The following is a 20,302-nucleotide window of genomic DNA, read 5'->3' on the forward strand; positions in this document are numbered from 1 at the left end:
CCAAATGTATGTCATTTCAAAAAGAACGATACATTTTAAGTAATCTTTAAACATGTCTACAAATCAAGCCACATTGCGTTTTTTTTTTTTTTTTTTAAGCAGGCTGAGCAATGATGCGTGGAAGGGAGTGTCCACAACATTTTTTTGCCTTCAACTTTTGCAATGTTACATAACACAAAAACATTGAATGCAAATGCACTGAAAACAACTTGACTTAAACACAGATATTAGAGAAAAAGTTTAAGATCCACCTCCAAGTTACATCAAATGAGGCTCACCTAAAAAATCTATAACAGCTCAAGTGTACGTTGTAAAGGGAAAATTCACACCGCTTTACATTGCTGTCGGACCACCCTTTCTTTTGGCACTATATTTTCTCAACCTCCGTATCCCTACGCATTAGCGAACTAGGCAACAGCTGACCTGCGAGCGGTAGAATACATGCAAGGCCCAGTTGCTGGGCGAGAGGTTTACTTTCGAAACTTAACTCTCCGTATCCCTCTGCATTAGTGCAACTGCGTACGGATACGGAGGTTCTACGGTTGAGAAAATGTAGTGCCAAAAGAAAGGCCGGTCTGACGGCGATGTAAAGCAGTGTGAATTTTCCCTTTACAACGTACACTTGAACTGTTATAGATTTTTTAAGGTGAGCCCTGTTTTAAGTAGTTTATTTAGCTTTTTCTCTGGACCCCGTTCACTGCAGTACAAAGCTGAGCATCTGGGCTGGAGCGGCTCTCTACTTCTCCAAACTGAGGCTGCGCTGATCGGTGATTACGGTTGGGAAAAGACTGACTATAGATATGTACTTTATATGATCCACTTCAAAAAACCTGAACTATCCCTTTAAGAGCCGTAGGATCCATATTTTGCTATCCTGATCATGTCAGGAAATGATTCGAAAAAAACCATCTTGGGCTAAAACCAACTACTAATTTAGGCCTCACAAAATGGTCAAACTCTTTTACATCATGGCACTTTTGGCATTATGAACTGAATATCATACAGAGAGCTAAATTATCATGCCAACATGCCCAGACTTCAAAGCAGGACTTGTTCTTAAAGGCCTTCATTATCAGGCCAATGTGTTTTTACCCTGTGTGACAATAAAGGAAAACAAAAAGACCAACTGTACAATGGCAGCACAATTATCAGTGTAAGACAAAATAATAACTCTTAATGTTAGTTACATTTTCAGTGCTGAAACAGAATCAGCTGTACATGTGGCACGGACCACCTTCCATCTCTGTTAAGACACAAAGTTGATGAATAATACATGACTTCTGAGATCAAACATTCATTAAGAGAGGCGAGTTCCACTGACGAGGCTGGCATGAGTACTCACCATGAATGAATCCATGTTAGAGTATCAAAAGCAACCAGGGGAGGCCCCTAACGGAAGAAACCATAACTAGGACATGACTTGATAGCTCTCTCTGGTCTGGCAAACCGGATAGTCAGTGCACCAGAGAGGCACTTCCCTGCATCACATGGAGGCAGACTGTCATGTCAACATCCCAAAGGTGGAAATCCCATCCAAGAGGCAGTATTAGGGCAGAGAAATCAGAGGGTAAATCCACTTTGTTTTGCATTTAGTGGTACTTGTGTCATGTTTTAACCCTGTGAGTGCTAAAAATGTTTTCTTTTGGGTTCACAAGGTGTGTCAGGCTGACTGGTTAAACACGGCATGAATGCATTATGTGAAAACCCAAAAGTGTCATGGATTTGAGGATGGCTAAATCTGTACACTGGCATTAACAGTGAAACATGTAAAATATAAACAAGGTACACCTGGAATCTTGATATCCTTCCAAAAATTCCAAAGTACAAGCAAGACTTTTTACTCAGCATTAAAAAATAGTAATAGTCAATAATCTATACATTAACTGTTTGATAGATCACTAGTGGAGGGACTACTCAGCCCCATTACTTAAGTAAAATAACTACTACAACACCTAATATTGGTAATTATTTTCTATGCCAATAGGTAAGTGGTTTACTTATGTAGCTGGTCAAGGTAGGCCTATTTTTTAACATCATTATCTTCATATGTTAGATAAAGGTAGTGGAGTAAAAAGTAAAATGAGTCCCTGTTAAATTTTCGTGGGGTAAAACTACAAAGTGCATGATACGGAATTCCTCAAGGAAAGTATCTCAAAATTGTATTACAGATTATCAGGAAAATATAATTCTTCACATTACTAGAGAAGATAAAAACATAAATATACTCCTGGTATTTCAATACAGAGGAGTAGTAATTTAAAATGAATAACATGAACTCTACATTGAATTTATGATATGGATTGGTAATTACATTGGCAGGATTTGGTGTATTCATTTAGTAGTGTGCCTTAAACAATACTATCAAGGACTTGATAAATTTTGTATTAAATACTGAAGTGACATGGTGACATGGAGGTGGCACCCATGGACCCTAGTTTAATCTTAACTATAGTATGACTATCTACTATTAATCACTGTGACTGCATGTCATGGCCATATTTAGCCAGATTTTTAATACTGACTGTGTTTATTTGTTCATAGTAAATTAACTGAAACCACCAAACAGTGGTTGTTTGGGGGAAGGAACAAGCCTTGTATAAAATAAATAAAAGGCTACTCCTTTTGATTAGTCTATCAAAACAATTCTGCCAGCTGTCTGTGATTTTCATATACAAGAGAAAGTTGTTCTTGTCAATTGTTCCTCGAAAACACACACATCAAATAAAGCAAATCAAGTGCAGATAATCAAAGCATTATTTCTGTGTATTATACAAGTTAAGATAAAATGGTTTGGTGAGCTAGAATTGGAAGTAAAGACTAAATAAGCAGTGAGAAGATTAAAACAAATTCAATGTCTGTGAGAGAGAAAGACCGAGAAGAAGTACTGTATTTTTTCTGATGAAATAGTATTCGAAAGTAAAAATGCAACCTCTGGCGAATCCTGCATACACCTCGCACCCTGAATATTTGGGTTGGAGATTTTTTAACTCATTAGTAGCTCCTGCTGTGAAACGATTAAAACAGACGCACTGCATGATGTGAGAATTACAAGTTCTTGAATCAGCACACATTTAGAGCTGTAAATCCAAATCTACTCTATCATTAGGAACAGCAATGAGACATATTGTAGTGGCAAGCCTTGCTTTATTATAGTTTTAATCTGTTTTTCTACTCACTATCAGTAAACCATAATGCTCTCACGTGGAGTCAATATCTGCCTGTTCCGAGGCACAAAAAGTCCTTTTATAAATTAAAACTCTACATTCCGGTAATATGTACAATGATGCTCTGTTTAAAGAAAATGTCTGTGCAATTATAACTAATGTGACACAATTATCATTTACCAATCCATTGATTTGGTAGTTCAATTTGTTAACTAAAATGTATAAACATTTTCAGTCAGTTTGGATACATCCATGAATAAATAATTTTACAAAATGCACCATATACATGGATTATCACCCAAACATTGTTCATACAATATTAGAAGGCTGGACAGAAAATTAGAAATGTTGGACCAAAGTCTTGTGATACAGCAACCCTATACAGCATGCGATAACATACTACCTTTATAAAAGGATAGCATAACTTTTTACACATTCAAAGGAAACACAAATTGAAAATGTCCTTAATTAGCAATGGGAAGAAGACCATAAATACACATAATTGCCTGATATGAGTCAGCAGTTGACCCACATCCCCCAGAAGCCAACAACTTTGTCTTGCAATGAGGAATGCTGCACATTTACATGTCAAAAGTTTGTGTCAAGTTCCATGTAAGTCCATAGTCCATAGGTCCATAGACCTCAAGAGCCATTCTACATAAGAATATCCAGCCTGTCTGTGAATGAAGCTTTGGTTTCAAATTCTGTCATCATTTTCTGTGGTTATATCAAAGCCATATACCATTCTGGCCAGTGGGTTTCTCTTCTTGGCGCCCACATTTCCATACCAACATACATAAAGTCTAGACTGTAGCAAATAAAAAACAACCCAAACTCTAGCACCTGTTTTTCACCCACCTGCCTCTCAAGGTTCCTTTCCAATAATTCTTCCAAAAAATACTGCTATCGCCTGCAGTATAAAAATGTTTGCTGTATCAGAGACATGCTGCTGCCTTCATACCCGGTGATAAAGTAAGCCCCTCAGTATTATTAGCAATGGACTTGCCCAGTACTCTAGCAGGGGTGGGAGAAGCTTGGTCATGATAAATGAGCCTGCTATCTCAAGCAATGTCAGGGTAAGCCTGTTTGTCTATCCTCCTAAGGCAAGCTTTTATTCCATCCAAAAGCACTGAATCATCCAAATTGACAGGAAAAACAATCACGGTGTCTTGTTCATATCCGAAAACGCTTCACACTTCCAAGGCAATTGCAGAAAAGATGAACTACCAGAGTTGGCTATTCCGCTTATTCCAATAGGTGTGTGTTGAATGCATTTTGCCGCAATACCATCATTTTTGCAGCATTTTACTGTTACTGTGCAGCAAGCAGATGATGAATCCTTACTGAATGTACTGTCCATTGATTCAGAAAGGTAGCAGTCAGATGAAGAGAGCAAATAAACATACACATCATTTACCAAAATGTAATTATGAGACAAATACCACAAAATGTCTAAGAGTTTAAATATCGGTGGAATGCAACAGCTTTTTCACACATCCCCTAGATTGTAACACTGAATAGATCAGATGATTATTATTTCTAGACTTGTCTGACAAAAGACCCGCATCTGAATTCTTTATCTTTTAGCTAAATCAATAAGCACTGTACAGGGAATTCACATACTCTGAAAGAAGCTGTCTGAATGGATTCAGGCATCACTGCTGTAAGAACAATACAGTTGATATTAATACAAAGAAATTAAGATGTCAAGGGGAAGAAACATAATTTTAGAAACAAAAAAGGTCTGTTAGTCAGACTTACCATTCGCTGTAAGACCTGTCAGGCATTGCTATAGAGTGAAATCAAAAACGATCACTATGCATTAACAGGAAAAAGCTTATACGCCCTTCATCGTGCTAACATAAAGCAATTACCTACGTGTCACTTTGATAACCACTCATGAGAACAGACACAGGATGTGGATGACAGACTGCATACAGTTTAGGTCTGAATGGAAACCAACTGGCTTGGATTTTAAATACAGCCAACCTACACATCTGAGCCCAAACCTGCCTAAATTAGAGTATGTATTTAATTTTTAGTTTATCACATATTTTGATTCAAATGCTACTCAACGCTGGAGTGATGATGGGAATTAAAAAAATCATGTCTAGGTTTTCTTCCAAACAGTAATGGTGGTTCAGGTTTTTTATGTAATCCAATTAAAGCAAATAAGCCCAAAACCCATAAAGTTATACTGGCAGGGATAAGGAGATGGGTGGTGATGTTTGATGGCCGGTAATAACTCATGCTCAGAAATCCTATAAAATGGATCAGGAGTGAAACACATTCTCAACTTTTCTTCTTGTCGTATTTGTCTAAATAAGAGGATAAGCCCTGATGGTATGTTTCAGGAAAACTCAAGCTATCAAAAAAAAATCATCCAAATCTAGTATGATCTCAAGGATGACCAGGATTTGTGCAGAGAAGTGTTTCAAGTCTGTTCAGGCCCATCAGAAAATATGCAGCACTACAAGCTGCCATATTGTGTGCTGTCTAACTGGATTTAACAAGTGATGTATGCTTGCACAGATCCTACTCAATTGCTTCACAGTCCTCTCTATGGCCATGTTGGCTTATTTGACATTGATATGACCATCATGACACTGGAGATATTTTAAGCCTGCATTTCTTTGGTGTAATTGACAGCATTTAACAGGACAAAACAGGACATAAATGTAATAAAAAGCCTGGACCGTCGCTTAAATCAGCTTTACAATTGTGCTATTGCGATGAAAATATTAAAAAACAACACAACTTGGACATGGATTGTGTATAATCTTACTTGGATGCATATCCCTCAAAAGACTTATTACCCTCACCAACCCCACAGTGGAGGATTTTTGACTCATGCTGGCAGATATTATCTTTTGAAAAAGAAGAATCAGGTACCACAGAATGATAGTTTACAAAGACATTTTACTATCTGCTGCCGTAATTTGTATTGTTGTTTAATTGAGTTCCACCTTAACTTCTAATTTGTATGAACAGTATCTACCTATTTAAATAGTACAAATCTTATTTCACCAGCTCAAATGCTTTTGGCATTTTTTTTGTTTGCTGAAGTGCCTCCAGCCTACCGATGTATTACTATGAAAAATTTAATGAAGCATTTGTGCGGTAATCTTATTTTAAAAGCCTTTAACGTTTCATACTTAGTTGTCTGTTGGTGCTTTAAATTTTATATTGGGTGACAAAAAATACGACTTGTTTAAGACTATGGACCTGACTTCAGAGATTTGAGGCTTCTTTATGACTCACATAACAATAACTTCTAACTGATGGTCCAACTTTTGAGGCAAATTACTTTAAGATAAGTGGTTACATGAGGGTTGACAATAGGAGGTATATTAAAAAAAAGAAAAAGGTTGTGTATTGCAGCTGTAAAAAAGTAAAGCTGGCAAAAAGTCTGCAATCAATACTTAAACATTCTCTAGGGGACCAAAGAGTAAACAGACTGAGTTCTGAGTCAGGCTGTGAGTAAATCTAGCCTTCCCACATCTAATATCCACCACTGTCAGTAGGTCAGCAACTGCCTGCAGTGGAACAGCTTCATTAAGCCATCTTGGAGAAATGGGAGAGTTACTTTAGAATGTGTTTAAAGGAGCCTGGTCATAGGTGGAAGACTCACCTCTTAGCAACTTCTGTAGTGGCAAGTAGCAAAAAACTGTAGTATTAGGTAAAGTTGAGGTCTCAGTATGTCATTAAAAGTGTTACATTCTCCAGATCTAGCCCAGGAACAATGGCATCTGTATATTGACTTTAAAACAGTGGCTTCTGGCTGAAGATTTGGTGAGTTATCAAAGTGAAAATTAAATTGGGAAGAGCACTGCACAAACAACTAAATAACATACTATGATTCAGGATTAGCCCAATACTTTCAGCTCAACCAAAAGCTGATGGAAGGAGAACACACAGAAGATGCTATTACAGCAATGCAGAGACTGTGCATTAGGTTAAAAGAAAGGGGATTAATTGAAAACATCAAATAAAAAAGCAAATTGGAGCTAACCAACGAACATCAGACCTCAGGGGAAGGCTGTTGGTACAGGCAGTGATCACATCAGTGCCATCAGTGAGGATGTGCCAGTCCCTAGGTTTACACCAGATGGGGACAGTCATCCCCAGAAGTCAGCATCTTTGCCAGACAAGTCTCTTAAAGGAGCAGAGTTTAACTTATATCACAAAGTAGAGGAAAGATTTTCAGATTTCATAGTTTGTTTTCATCAACAGAATCTTTCAGGTATTTCTTCACAAACACTGATCATTCTAAAAACCCAAGTTGTGCTTTGGAAGATATAACACTTGACCTTAATCCTAAAAGTTCAAAGACTCCACACAAGATCTGAGCAGTAGCAGCTGATTACATCTTTTTGGCGCCTCGAGTTTCCAAGTCAGCCTTGTGTAAATTGAATATAGGGCTAGGACGAATCCTTTTAGTTTCAAACAAAAAATGCTTTACACCTGTTTGAGTCCACACTGGGTCTGACATTTGTCCTTGAAAAAGGGGGTAGGAGAGTAAATTAGGCACTGGCATCACTACACACAGTAAACCAGTTCCTTGAAAAAGACCCCATGCCTTGTCTTCCTATGTTTTGATGTCGTGTGGTTTAGGTCAATGCTACCACGACAAGCCACTCACTCTCAGCTCAGTGCATTTGGGCCATGGATAAATGTGCTCAAGAATATGCTATCCTTCCTATGTATTGAAGATTTTTGCACCCTGGGCTTGCAATATGTCACCTATCACTAATTTTAGCCAAGTAGAACATTGTTAATCTCATTATACATTTTACTGACTTTATAATATTTAATTTGACAATTTAAATAAAATCATACAAAAAAATGTTTTTAAATCTTGATGATGAAGGTCTATTTGATTATTCTTGATGTGAGGAGAGTCAGGTCAGCACCCTAGCACTCTCTGTTAACCAGCCACCACTGGCTCTGAGTAAGGTGAAAATTTCTTCCATATAAGCATACATAGGCAGCAGGTGGATTTTATTTACAACATGCTTTGGCTTTTTACCTTTGTAAAATAATATGAATGCAATCTGAACCAGGATTCTGTGAAATTTCATGAACTAATTCAGAATCTATGAAATCTAATCAAAACCAACCCTCACAGACTCTGTCACAGTAAGCCAGGGTGACCAAAGTCATGTTCAGCCATCTGTTCAGCTTAGAAGCCAAACAAAGTCAGTGGCGATGAGCCAAAATCCTTGGCAGAAGGCCAAATCAGTTTAACATCTTTGTAACAAGTGCGCTAGCAAAAGTGCAACCAAAACCTAATCCATTTCGCTCCCCATACTGGGCTATAACAAGTGTCTTTTGTTTATCAGTTGATGCCAACATTGACGCCATCAGGCTTACAAACACTTCTAGGTGTCAACAAATCTTAAAAGTATCATAAAATATTAACAAAAACAGTTCTTGTGCTAATGTTAGTAAATCCATTAAAACCATTAACCAACTGGGGGAAGACACAAAGCTCCAATTGTCTTTGAAACTGGTCTGGCAACTTGTTTGTTATGTGTGCATCACAGAGTCAAGTGGACTACCTGTGTGACCAGGGGCTCCAGAAGCCTCTCCACAGTCAGGGTGCGAATTTCAAGACTCTTGGGGTCCCATTTCAACAGGATGGGGGAGGTGGCGGTCGTCATGGTCTCTGTTAGAAAGAAAAAACAAATCGATGTTCAGAAGAATGACATGCTGTGAAAAGCTTCTGGCTCATTAAATCATATATCATTACATCTGCCCAAGAGGACAGGGTGGCTGGTGATGTGAGCAATGTTTGCAGGCAGTGTGTAAAAGACTGTTTGTGAATATAAGTATACAAGGGTAACTGTTCCTGCAAGGCTGACAGGTTGAGAAGACAGCACATACATAGCAAAGTTTTATGTGATGGGTTAAAAATGTTTACCTGCAATTGTTTTGAACAGGTTAGATCTCCTGGGCTTTCCTACTATAAATCAGTCAGTTGTGTAAAGACAAGTAGTCAGGCGACCAGGAAAGACTGTTTGTGATGTTCACACTGAAGAAGACGTGCAATTCATGAATGCTTGTTCTTCCTTTCTTCAACTGTACATTTATTTAAGGGCCAGATTGCTGTGACTGCAACAACACCAAGGCTCTGAGCCCTTTTACTGTAGTACACATTTACTAGTTTAAGATGGAAGAATGTACGATGCACCTTTATGGGGTGCCAGTGCTCAGGACCATAGTGAAAGCTATTTGCTTTACCTTCTAACATCCAGCGGATGACTGATCACAAATGTCATGTACCAGTTGCAGCATATTGAATCCCAGAATATGGAGTTTTTTGACATTTTCTCGTTATAAAGTGATGCTTATTCCAAGGTTGACAAATTGTCAACATGACATTTCCATTTTAACACTGTGCAGTCCCATGACATAAACCACAGAAAATAGTACACACTGCAGAGGTAATGGCCACGTGTTGCTGGGTTATTTGTTTAGTTTGTTTTCTTCCAATAAACATTACATGGATTACAGATGCACGATATATCATTTGAGCATCGTCATCGCAATGCACATGTGCACAATAGTCACACAGCAGGGCCTGCCCTGTAGAAGGCAAATGAACTCATCTAATTTCAAGGGTACCTGACACACACAGTGCATGCAGACCACCAGATCCTCCAGTCACATTAGTTCTTAATCAGTGTACGAAACAGATCACGCCCCTGCACATGGAGTTAGTCACTGGTAACAATACTGAAAAATGAGCAACAAACGAGAAAATCGTGGAAACGAAGACTTGGTCCCAAAAAGAAAAGCAATGTCGGTTATCTGGAATTATTTTGGCTACAAGAAGGACGATATTGACCAAACAACTGTTCTGTGTCGACAGTGCCTTGCATCTGTTGCCACAAAGAGAGGTAACACAACTAATTTTTTTGACCATTTACGTAGGTACCACAACAAAAACAGGTGCAACAAAAACAAGTAAGATCAGTGCAGGTTAATTGTCCGCAAGATAGCAGCAGTGCAGCATAACATAAAGTGCTATTTAGGTAATCTGAAGAAAATTCCTGTATTTTCTTCATATTGCAATATATATCGCAAGGTTAAAAAAATCGCAATTTGTTTCCAGCATCGTGCAGCCCTAACATGGATTACAATTTACTTAAAAATAACATTCAATCAGAAGCAAGCATTCGAAGAGACCATATTTCATCAAGGGATATGAGCCAATACTAACCTTCAGACAGCAATTCAACAAAATATAATGAAGCCTACTGGCCACAAAACATTTTGTGGATGTCCGGCAACTGTTGACAGTCAGCAGATATCGGCTCTGCTCATCAAATAAAACAAAGCACAGTCAACATTTCCAGCAAACCATAAATTACTGACTGGCCACCTTTCTCACTTTAAATGTATGTAATTAACTTTCCTAATTAACCCTCACCAGTAAAATTTATCTCCCTGAAGCTCGAACATCTTGAGTGAAGCTGTATCAAATTCAGGGAGAACTGTAATGCTTTGTGTAATGGCATAGCTAGTTGTCATTCAGTAAAGATTGGACAGTTTGAGGGAGTCTAAATTGGACATAAAATTAACTTGAAGTTCAGGTCTTCAGCAATTCTGACTACCTTTACAAGAGTCACATCTTTGTGTTGTAGAAAAACGGCAAAAAGTGAAGTCAAGAAATATATATATATAGACTGGGAACATTTTTCATTACAGCTGTTTAAACCCCTTAAGCTCAGTGGGGTTATATTAGGTGAATGTGAGGATTGAACAGCTGGCATGGGGGTAGCAGTCTGTTTTACTGTGTGGATCTGTTTCTACAGTAAGCAATTTCCAAATGGGCCAACTGGGACTGGCCCAGTCTACTGCCAATGTCGATGAGGCAGGGGGGAATAAAGAATGTGAATAAGAATGACAGATCTGGGCCAGAGGTCTCTAATACTACACACAGTGGGTTAAGATGGATGAAGAGTAGGAAATCTGGCAACCTGGCACTACCAAAACACTACCTGAAACACAACCCAAACATTATAGTTCTCTCAAAGAAAGAATCTAAAAGTTAGTCTCTTCAGCACTGCTGATTTCACTAGCCAAAAACATCCTCAGTGAATTTAATCTGTTGTAGCCATTTACCTTTATTTACATTAGTGGGTAAAAATATTAGTGAGTTTTGGCTTATGTTTGAAAAATATACTCCAATCAAACCTGTAAAATCTATGTTCCGTTTCCCAGAATATAAACTACATTTTTTTTTCATTTTGTCAGTCATTGCTCCCAATCGCTCAGACCAAGAAAGTAGCGATTCTTTCTCTATGGTAAAAGTCTAGTTAATGTCAATCTCATGCAGCTGACATTAGCAGTCAGCTAGTTAGGTAATGGTTGAGAAAAACTTTGAAAGAAATTATATCCATGACAGCCTCTTTTTTTGAAGACTAGTTCAACAGCTTTCCTTTTTGATATTAAAGGTTTCCCAGCAGAGCGTGGCACATATTGTGAAATTGGGCAGGGGTGATGCAAATGCTTCGGCCGGAGGAAAATGCACCCACTGCGAAAACAGCAGCACTGTGAGAGATATCAGAGTGCCAGTGTAATGCAATAAACAAAGTTCACTGGTGTATGACAGTACAACATCTCAGACAGCAGGGTCGAAAGAATTCAACACATTATGTGACAAAAACAATAATAGAAACAGCTTGTCAAGAGGTTGGTCCTAAGTGCTAAGTCATAGAGGGTCTGTCAGTAGTTAACTAGAAATGGTGAAACAAATATCATATATATAATAAATGCTATTGGCTGTGCTAATTCAAAGTGTAGTATGGTTGAAAGGGTTAGTGTCTGTAAATTTGATGTTTCAGTTTCAAATAATTTAAATTGAATATCTTTGGGTTTTAGATTGTGGGTCTAATAAAACAATACACTTGATAATTTTTTCTTAACACTTATCAATTTCAAAAAATTTATTGACCACATAACTTAACAAAAAATACAGTTTAAGACAACTTTATCTATACTGAAAATGATTCTGAACAAAATTATACAATTATGCAATATGAATGACTGGCATATCTCTAACTGGTCTGAATGTAACCTGAAGGACACATACTCATTCAAGTATAAATTCTGTCATCATTACAATAGAGGCTCACATAATAGACAGCAGTGCACAATATTGTTAAATAACTATTAGTGACAGCAAATGATCTGGTGACTCATGTGATGTGATGTTTTCTGTTGTTTAAGATCTCTATGAATGTCATGACCCTATCAATGAATATTCTTCACTCCTATCATAATTGTAGGGGTCTACCTTATTAAATCTCATGTACATAATATCTCTAATATAACCAAGTTATTTATAGTTAAACCTTCAAAACCTTTAAGAGCATGGTTTCTGACGATGCAGAGGATAGACAGCAAAGCAAAATAAAATTCTAAAAGTGTCTCACAAAGCTAGAACAGAAACAGCTGAGAGATGCTTATGTGTCGGGCTGGATGTCATTATTCAGCACATTCTGCTGCACTGTTTAACAATAAATGCCATCAAACAGAATTATATCTGGGGATATATTTCTGTGGTAAACTTAAAAAGTCTCTCTTCTGTGTATCATTGTTATCGTATCATAATGCCTCCACTGTGGTCTGGCTAAGATCATGAAAACAGCACAATTACAGTATAAAAGTATAGTGCATGTAGAGATATATGAGATATATTTATCACTGATCATCTCATTACAATGCAGTCTTCTTGTGGGAAACCTTTGGTCCTGCACCCCCATTCAACGCTTAAGTTGACCAAGTACAGCCTCTAATGGCAATGGCACTTCCCAATGGGAGTGGCCTCCACAACACATAAATGTGCCCTGTGACACAGCTAAAACTGCTCACCAATGGAACCCAAGGAGCATGACGCAGCTCGAGGCGTCAACCTGGCCTCCATATCCCCAGATCCCACCTGATCGAGCCTCTTTATAATGCGCCACAAGTCCGATTCAAGGAGTTTTGGTTGATCGATTAAAAAAAACATCTGAAAAGAACTAAGTTACGGACTTGTTATGTCAGGACAATGACAATCTCTGACAATCGCAAGGAAAATAACAATTTCAGTCAAATTTTGCCAACAACTCCTGACTTAAGGCAAATCAGAGAGGGCACAATACAAAAAATTATAGTCACAAATTCCAAGGTATTTCCAAACAACAGAGAGAGTTGTTTTCAGAAGAAGAGTAAAATCTCTCTCAACACTCTTTTGTTCAACCAGCATGTTTTAGTAAAGAGCACAAGTCTCATTTAAGTTGCTGTAGTTTGTGAAATGTCTTACCATCTGCTGCGTACAACTGTGTCTATGTCTGTGACTGACGCTTGAGTGAAACAAAATCAGACAGAAGGAGACCAGAAAATGATTTATCATATGAAAAAAGTTTTTCTTTTGTTTATTTTAAAAGACTGCACAGGCAATGTCTTGCTTTGCATTTTGAACAGAAAATCACATGATGTTGTTTGTGTTGTTATTAACGCTTCCATTTGTTGGTATCTATTTTGTTGTGTGACTCTACATGTGTACTTTACCGTACTATGTATATAAATGTTGTTTTTTAGTTTACAGTTGAAGAAAGCATTAACTGTAATGTTCTACTCTTTATACCCTGAATAAATCTAACAACCGTTTCCTCTCTGCCCCAGGACTGACTTTTGGGGAAGGATGGCAATGTTTCAAAAGGTTTAGAATAACACAATACGCAACGAATAAAATGGGCCATCTGCTAGAGTCAGACATTTGCATAAAAATTCCATTCCTCACGGCAAGACACTGATATATAGACAAAAACTGAAGCCATTTTCAAATGAAGTGAAGAAAAAGAAGACTTGTAAGTGCAGCAATGTAGAGTATCACATTTTTGCATATGTTCTACTATTCTTTAATATTTTTAACTAAGAGGTGTTTCTGATATGCTGACACCATCTTGTATTTAAAATGAAACACCTCTGAATTGAATCTAATACATCATTGCTGCTACCTGCGGCCTCAAAAGTTACCAATATGCTGAAAGCAAGAATTTCAGATCAACTTTTCACAGGAGGACATACTGCTGGTTTCACCAACTGCTGCTGTTCAGCATTCTCACTGGTTAATTCATCACTAGCCTGCAGATACTGTGCCTGTTTAGTTTGGCAAAGAATGCTTGTCAAATAGTAGCTTTGTTGTTAATTAGGAATCCGGTTTAGTGTCTTGGCATAAATAATACTTTAGTTGTCTCTGTTCATTAATCATTTCTGCCTAGTCGAGAAATAAAAGGCCCAGGTGTCAGTACAGTTTCCTCAATTTACTGCTAATGGCATGAATCACAAAAATTACAGTGGAGTCAATGCAGTAAGTCACAAGACTTAAGTATCATTTTATAAGATAATGAATGAATAATCAAATCTCTACCGTACCTCCTCATTACCTGCAATAACCATTATGTAATTGACTTAAAGGTGCACAACACTTAAACATATAAGGTTTTGACTTGGTACATACTCTCTTCACACCTCTTAATAAAAGAGTGAAAGAGAATGGCATAATGATTAAAGTTTGATTACATGATGTTTCATGCAGAAAAGATTATCTATTACAAGTCGGGAGCAACTAAAATATGCACATAATATTTAAACATCTTGATTAAGGCCATGCTATTGTTGCCCATGTGAATTACTGCTTGAAAAGACTTTCTAATGGGATAAACACACAGATGGGCAGCCCAGATGCTCAGTGGTTAGCACTGCGGGCTCATAAGGAGTGTCTAAAGTGGGTTTGCTCCAGGTGCTTCTGTTTTCCCCACAATTTAAAGGCATACATTGCAGGTTTGAATTGGCTAACTTGTGAATATGTTTCGTACGGCATTTTTGCCCTACAATTTGTTCAATGATCTGTGTGTTACAACACAAACGTAAAGTGAAGACTGATTGTGTTTTATGCACTTTTTCACCAAGATTTGCCATGTAAATGTGGATTTTTTTTCAACGCGGGTGAGGATGCTTAACAATTGATAATTGACTCCTTTCCCATTTTTGTAGTATTTTCTAATTTGCCTTTACATTTTTGTCATATCCACGTGTTGCAATTTGTCATTACAAACACTGAAACAGGGAACAGTAGAAAGCAGCAGATCATATGTTTCATCAGTCTACATACAGAAGAACTTCTTCATCAGTCTCATTCTGAATTAGAGATATTGTTTTCTCCTGTGCTGATGATGGAAGTTGGTAAGTTTGAGATATGCTGTTTTTTCTCATCTCTGTTGAGAGTTGCAAATACAAGGTATCAATCAGGCAGTTGGCATTGCTCATGTAGTGACACAAAAGCCAGTGACAAGGCAATGGTGGTTGCCAGGGTTGTAATTTCGTCATTTTAGGGGCAAGGCCATTTGGCCTTCACTTTTTTTTTTTTTTTTTTTGTTAGGGGCACAAAAGCCACTGAGTAAAATTTGATGGTTTTACCTTTCAGATTGATACCATAACATCCAGGGTTAGGGTTAGGTGATTTTGGTGACACTACACTGAGTATATTACTGAAGTTATTGGACAATTTTTCCAAACAAACAGTTGTAGAATAACCATTGATGTATTGAGTGATTTTGGTGACACTACATCTGTGAATACATTTCAACTTTACCGAACTGTATCATATCAAAACCGGCTGAGCTCGCTTGCTGTGCTGTAAGTGCCATTCTTCCGTTTTCAGATGCTGCCACTGTTTGAGAGGCTTTCACGTGAGATCACTAATGTGATGATGAGACTCCACCTGTGCAAAAGTGAACAAGTTACTGTAAGTTACTACTGTGCACTCAGGTGGCTGTAATTCAAGGCAAGCCCACTACGCTGCACTGGTGCTTTTTACATGGAACTTGGACAGGGCCAGGGGTACAAAGGCCACTGTGGCCATGATTTTTTTTCACAGGGCATCAAGGCCAGTGTGTGGTGCCCCACACCATGGCCGCTGTGACATTCCCACCCTGGTGGTTACTATCTTTTACAACAGTCTCCCTTTTAAACGCATTACCGAATGAATGATGTTTAAGTGCTACAGAGATAGCAGGCCAGCAGCCTACAACTACAACACATGTCATGCCGACTGACTAGGGGCATAAATTAGCATGCTCACGCAGGTGAAGAACCACACAACCCTGCATGTATCATGAGAGAAACACAAAATTGTTTCAGGGTATCAGCTCTCTGCCTTCACCCACCTTTTCCCTGAATTAGCATTTTCAAAGCTTCATTGCTGTTCTGGCCCTCTAACATAGTAAATATGTTGAATTTTGCACAACTGTGATACAGTATGTAAGCAAGTCACTTCCAGACCTTGGAAGGGTAGATATAAACAAAAGTTTTAATGACAGAACTACACAACTATCCACACAGTTCTCTTCGCTGTGATTGCTTTCGTTGACTCTGTTTCCACAAAACTCTCTCTTCATCTAATTTTAGCCAAATATTCATTACAGGTTTGGACTGTGAATCCTGGAAGGAGAGTGAGTGAGAGCTGAGGAGATGAAGGTTGTGTACACAGAGGCTAAAAGCATCAGCACAAACATTCAACATCCTGTCACTGCTAACTGAATGACATATGTTTTGTTATCAGGATTAAGGCGTGGTAACAATGTAGGATTGGTAACAATGGCGTCTGTATCAAGCTTACTGCATGCTGCCATTTCCTACAAGTCAGCTCATTTATCACCTAATGGGGGGTCTTCTTGATACTGTTTGTTTTTTATTGCCCATTAAACAATATTATTACCTAAGATTCTGCTTGTGTCAGCTCTTCTCTGAAGTAATGCTGATGACATGGCAGAGAGACAACTGCTAAAGGATGTAAGTAATTACCTCAGTCAACCAGGTGGTAACCTGGCTGTGTGCATGCTTAGAAAGTGTGTTGTATGGACCTGTGTGTGTGTGTGTGTGTGTGTGTGTGTGTGTGTGTGTGTGTGTGTGTGTGTGTGTGTGTGTGTGTGTGTGTCTTTGTCAGGATTTTTTCTAAATTCCTGCAAGTATTGTTAAACTTCTGGTTTTATTATAGAGTTAAGAAGGCTTTGTCTCAAAGGACCAAGGCGGGATCTACACATGTTTTTGTACACCAGGAGAAAGAGAATATGGGGAAATGCACAGTATTGTTTTTCTTTTATGCGAACAAATAAAAGGACATTCTGTCCGGTTTACATATATATTTTGTATTTTCAGACTGAATGAAATAATTGAATGAACAAGTGATACAAGGATCAACCTGAAGCCATAACAGATACTCTTTCAGAATTTCACACCAATAAACTGTTTAACAAAACAGTTACAATGGACTATATAATCAATGAATCAACTATTTGTTGAAGCTCTACGTGAACATTAACGTCACTACTTGTGGTTCTAATGGTAAAGGAAGAATGCACATGTCAAAACTACTTTCCACATATTCAACATAAGACTTTGATACTTGATTACAATCCAACACTGCTTATCTCATTTAGAACTGACCAAGCTAATTTCAACAACAGTAATGCCATTGTAATACCTTGTAAGACCTATAATTTAACCAATACAAGTGGTTTGACTAAGCAGAACATCAAATACAGACAAATTTGCTGAATTTGTTCAGCTGGACTATCTTGAGTCCCTTCCGGCTATGGTTGAGTGGCACAGTACCAGGGTTACCTTTCTGGCATGAGCTGCATGCTTGTGTGATCTCAAGCTGAGTTCAAATCCAAAATCTCCCAGGAAAAGAAGCAAAAAGGCTTTTTTAAGACCACAAGAAACATCTCTGCAAAGAGCCAGTGATCCAGAAGTTGGATGACCTGCCTGTCATGAATGTTGAAAAAAAATATGACATGTAAAAAGTCTAAGTCTGGTGAAGTTTTACTCCTAACATTAGAGAGAGCTAGCAACAAAATCAAACATTTGTAACCGCATTTCATTGTTAATGTCCATTGCATGCATGCTTAGTTTTCCTACTTGGAGGCTGCTTTTTTGAATGCCTTATACTGGCATTTGCATCAGTTTGTCAAACCAGAATGTGACTGATGTATGGTGGTCTTAATTTAAATACATAAAAATAATCCCTCTGCTGTTCATGTACACTACTCTGGTATTTAAAAAAAATTGTGGCAGGATGATGAGTGCATCACAACAAAGCAAGTAACAGCGGTGACACTGAAGACAGATATTCTGCTGAGTGAGACCTCTGTCTGTGTGTCTGTATTGACTGAGCACCTGTCATCCAGAGCCACTCCATCGAACGGTATATTGACGATACCAAAGAAAAGGGATGGCAATGCTAGTACTGTTCAACACTGTCTCTGGACTCTGGTTTTCTTCGCCTCATGTGGTGCCTTTTTGGCTATTGTTCCACTACGCTACACTGCACTGGATACCTGTTCTATAAAACATGATTATTGGGCACATTGAAATTATCAGTGGTCATACTACTTGCTTTCGACGCAATGAGTAAGTAGAGAGAATGTTTAGACCGAATCAGATACATTTCACCATGTCTACAAATTGATTTCACATTAGTGTGCATTAAATCATATAACCAGGGTAGTATACATCTAAATAAGACATATATTCATAGTTTTATTTCACTGCCTGAACACAACACCATTAACGTGCTCCAGTTATGCACACAAATGTCAACACTTGTACTCTAAACACACTATGAATGTTCAACGATATAAAGACTGCAAAACAAATTTATTACATATCACCTGGTTGGAATTTGACTTAACAGAGTTGAATAAGTCATAAAATAAAAATAAATATAACGGCATGGAGTGCTGGGAATGGATTTAAGGTCTTTACAGCATGAGGTAATACGTGCCATTGACAGGGCTACTGGAATTAATTTTAAAAAAGGTTCCTTTTAACAATAATAATTCATTTCAATTCAATTCCCAATTTCCATAATGTCATCACATCAATATCCATAAAACCAGCAAGAAGTCTTCACTCCATCTACACACTCAGAGAGACTCTGCCTAATGCTGCTCCGATGGAGAGGCATATGTCTCCTGCCCTCTGCCACTGCTCCATCTGCTTCTCCACCTCCCTCTTTCATCACATCTCCAAAAGGACGCCACATCCACACAGCTTCAAAGGTCAGCAGTTTTCTAACCTGACAAATCCAAATATGCACATTTTTTCATAAAAAGCTTTCATTAATGTACACATGCATGTACTACGAAAACAATTTTTGTTTCCTCCACAATAAATATTCAGGCGATTTTAAACTCCCTGAACACTATAAACTGCTGAGTGCAATGTGGCCATTTGTGAGCTTTAACCCCGACAGATTGATGACCTGTCCAGGCTGCAACCGTCCTCCCACCACCAGTACCATCACCATGCAAACGACAAGCTCACAGAAATGGATGAACTGATGAATGGATTTTTAAATAGATAAATTGGATTTCTATATTATATAAACACACGGTCTTAATTTGCATGACTGAGTAAACAAACTGACCTTTAAGGACACCACAATATCATAATTTTTACAGTTTATATTTGGTGGACCCTGCCATCTTTCTAGTTTCAAATAGTGTTCTGGGGACCTTATTTTTCCTGAGCGGAACAGCGTGTTTATTCAGTTATGGGACATTTAAACACCTTTTTCACCAACACTCTTCAAAAATGCATAACTTTTTAAATATTTTTTAGATATGCAATTCTGACTAGCAAAATAACTATAAAAGATAAGGCCATTTGCTGAATTTGTCAAAGCAGCTGGTTTACTCTACAAGGACAACAAATCTGAGGGCTCATCTGTAAGCCTGCCACCCACAGTGGCAGCTAAGGATCCAGAGGCAAGTGAAGCAACGTCAGCTCTATGACCTTGTATAGCTGCCTGCAGTGAATGACACTACATGCAAAAAAAAAAAAAAAAGACTATACTGAAGGGTAAGACACTCTGTACCCACTGATGGATGGACATTGCATTATGCTATATGGGTTGCATTTGACCGAATTCAAATTAATTACATGTTAGTTTGAATTCCTTCAAATTTGACTTTTTTAGTAGTGAAAGCCCCATTGTTGGGGCTAGCTAATCAGCATAACTGTCTGTGTATATTTTGATGGAAGTTGAGATTCAAAAGCAGCGTGTCATATTATATACA

The 20,302-nt window shown here is 38.0% G+C and overlaps 1 protein-coding gene across 2 annotated transcripts in view; it reads right to left on the minus strand.

Annotated features, from left to right (window-relative positions):
• ctnna2 (catenin (cadherin-associated protein), alpha 2) overlaps nucleotides 1–20,302 on the minus strand; it is a 309,428-nt gene that overhangs the window by 275,002 nt on the left and 14,124 nt on the right. For both annotated transcript variants that reach the window (XM_037101210.1, XM_037101216.1), the window contains exon 2: nucleotides 8,726–8,832. In XM_037101210.1, the coding sequence (XP_036957105.1) occupies nucleotides 8,726–8,827 (102 nt within the window). In that variant the 5' untranslated portion in view covers nucleotides 8,828–8,832. The remainder of the gene's footprint in view (nucleotides 1–8,725; nucleotides 8,833–20,302) is intronic.

The sequence above is a fragment of the Acanthopagrus latus genome, chromosome 1, assembly GCF_904848185.1.
Source record: "Acanthopagrus latus isolate v.2019 chromosome 1, fAcaLat1.1, whole genome shotgun sequence".
Taxonomy (NCBI): Eukaryota; Metazoa; Chordata; class Actinopteri; order Spariformes; family Sparidae; genus Acanthopagrus; species Acanthopagrus latus.